Source organism: Eurypyga helias, unplaced genomic scaffold, assembly GCF_000690775.1.
Source record: "Eurypyga helias isolate BGI_N326 unplaced genomic scaffold, ASM69077v1 scaffold38491, whole genome shotgun sequence".
Classification (NCBI taxonomy): Eukaryota; Metazoa; Chordata; class Aves; order Eurypygiformes; family Eurypygidae; genus Eurypyga; species Eurypyga helias.
In genome coordinates, this window is record NW_010232167.1 from 1528 (window position 1) to 1780 (window position 253).

General features: G+C 70.0%; 1 protein-coding gene across 1 annotated transcript in view; it reads right to left on the minus strand.

The window, feature by feature from the left end:
• The window catches only part of LOC104516843 (guanine nucleotide-binding protein subunit beta-2-like 1), a gene marked incomplete at both ends in the record, with an annotated part of 1449 nt that extends 1199 nt beyond the window's left edge, over positions 1 to 250 (minus strand). The window contains one exon of the mRNA XM_010161317.1: positions 141 to 250. Coding sequence (XP_010159619.1) covers positions 141 to 250 — 110 coding nt within the window. The remainder of the gene's footprint in view (positions 1 to 140) is intronic.
• Positions 251 to 253: the final 3 nt, after the last annotated feature.

Consider the following 253-nt stretch of genomic DNA (forward strand, 5'->3'; position numbering starts at 1 on the left):
GACACGCTTCCCGGCTCCGTGCGCAGGAAAAAGGGATCCAACTCCGTTTCCCGCTGCCCCAGCGACCTCGCGCCTCTCCCAAAGGAAGCGGGGAGATGCGCTACACGCCCCCGCCGCCACCCCGGTCCCCACGGGCTCACGTGGTGAGATCCCAGAGCCGCAGGGTGCCGTCCCAGGACCCCGAGAGGGCGAACTGCCCGTCGGAGGAGATGACCACGTCGCTGACGAAGTGCGAGTGGCCGCGCAGGGCTCG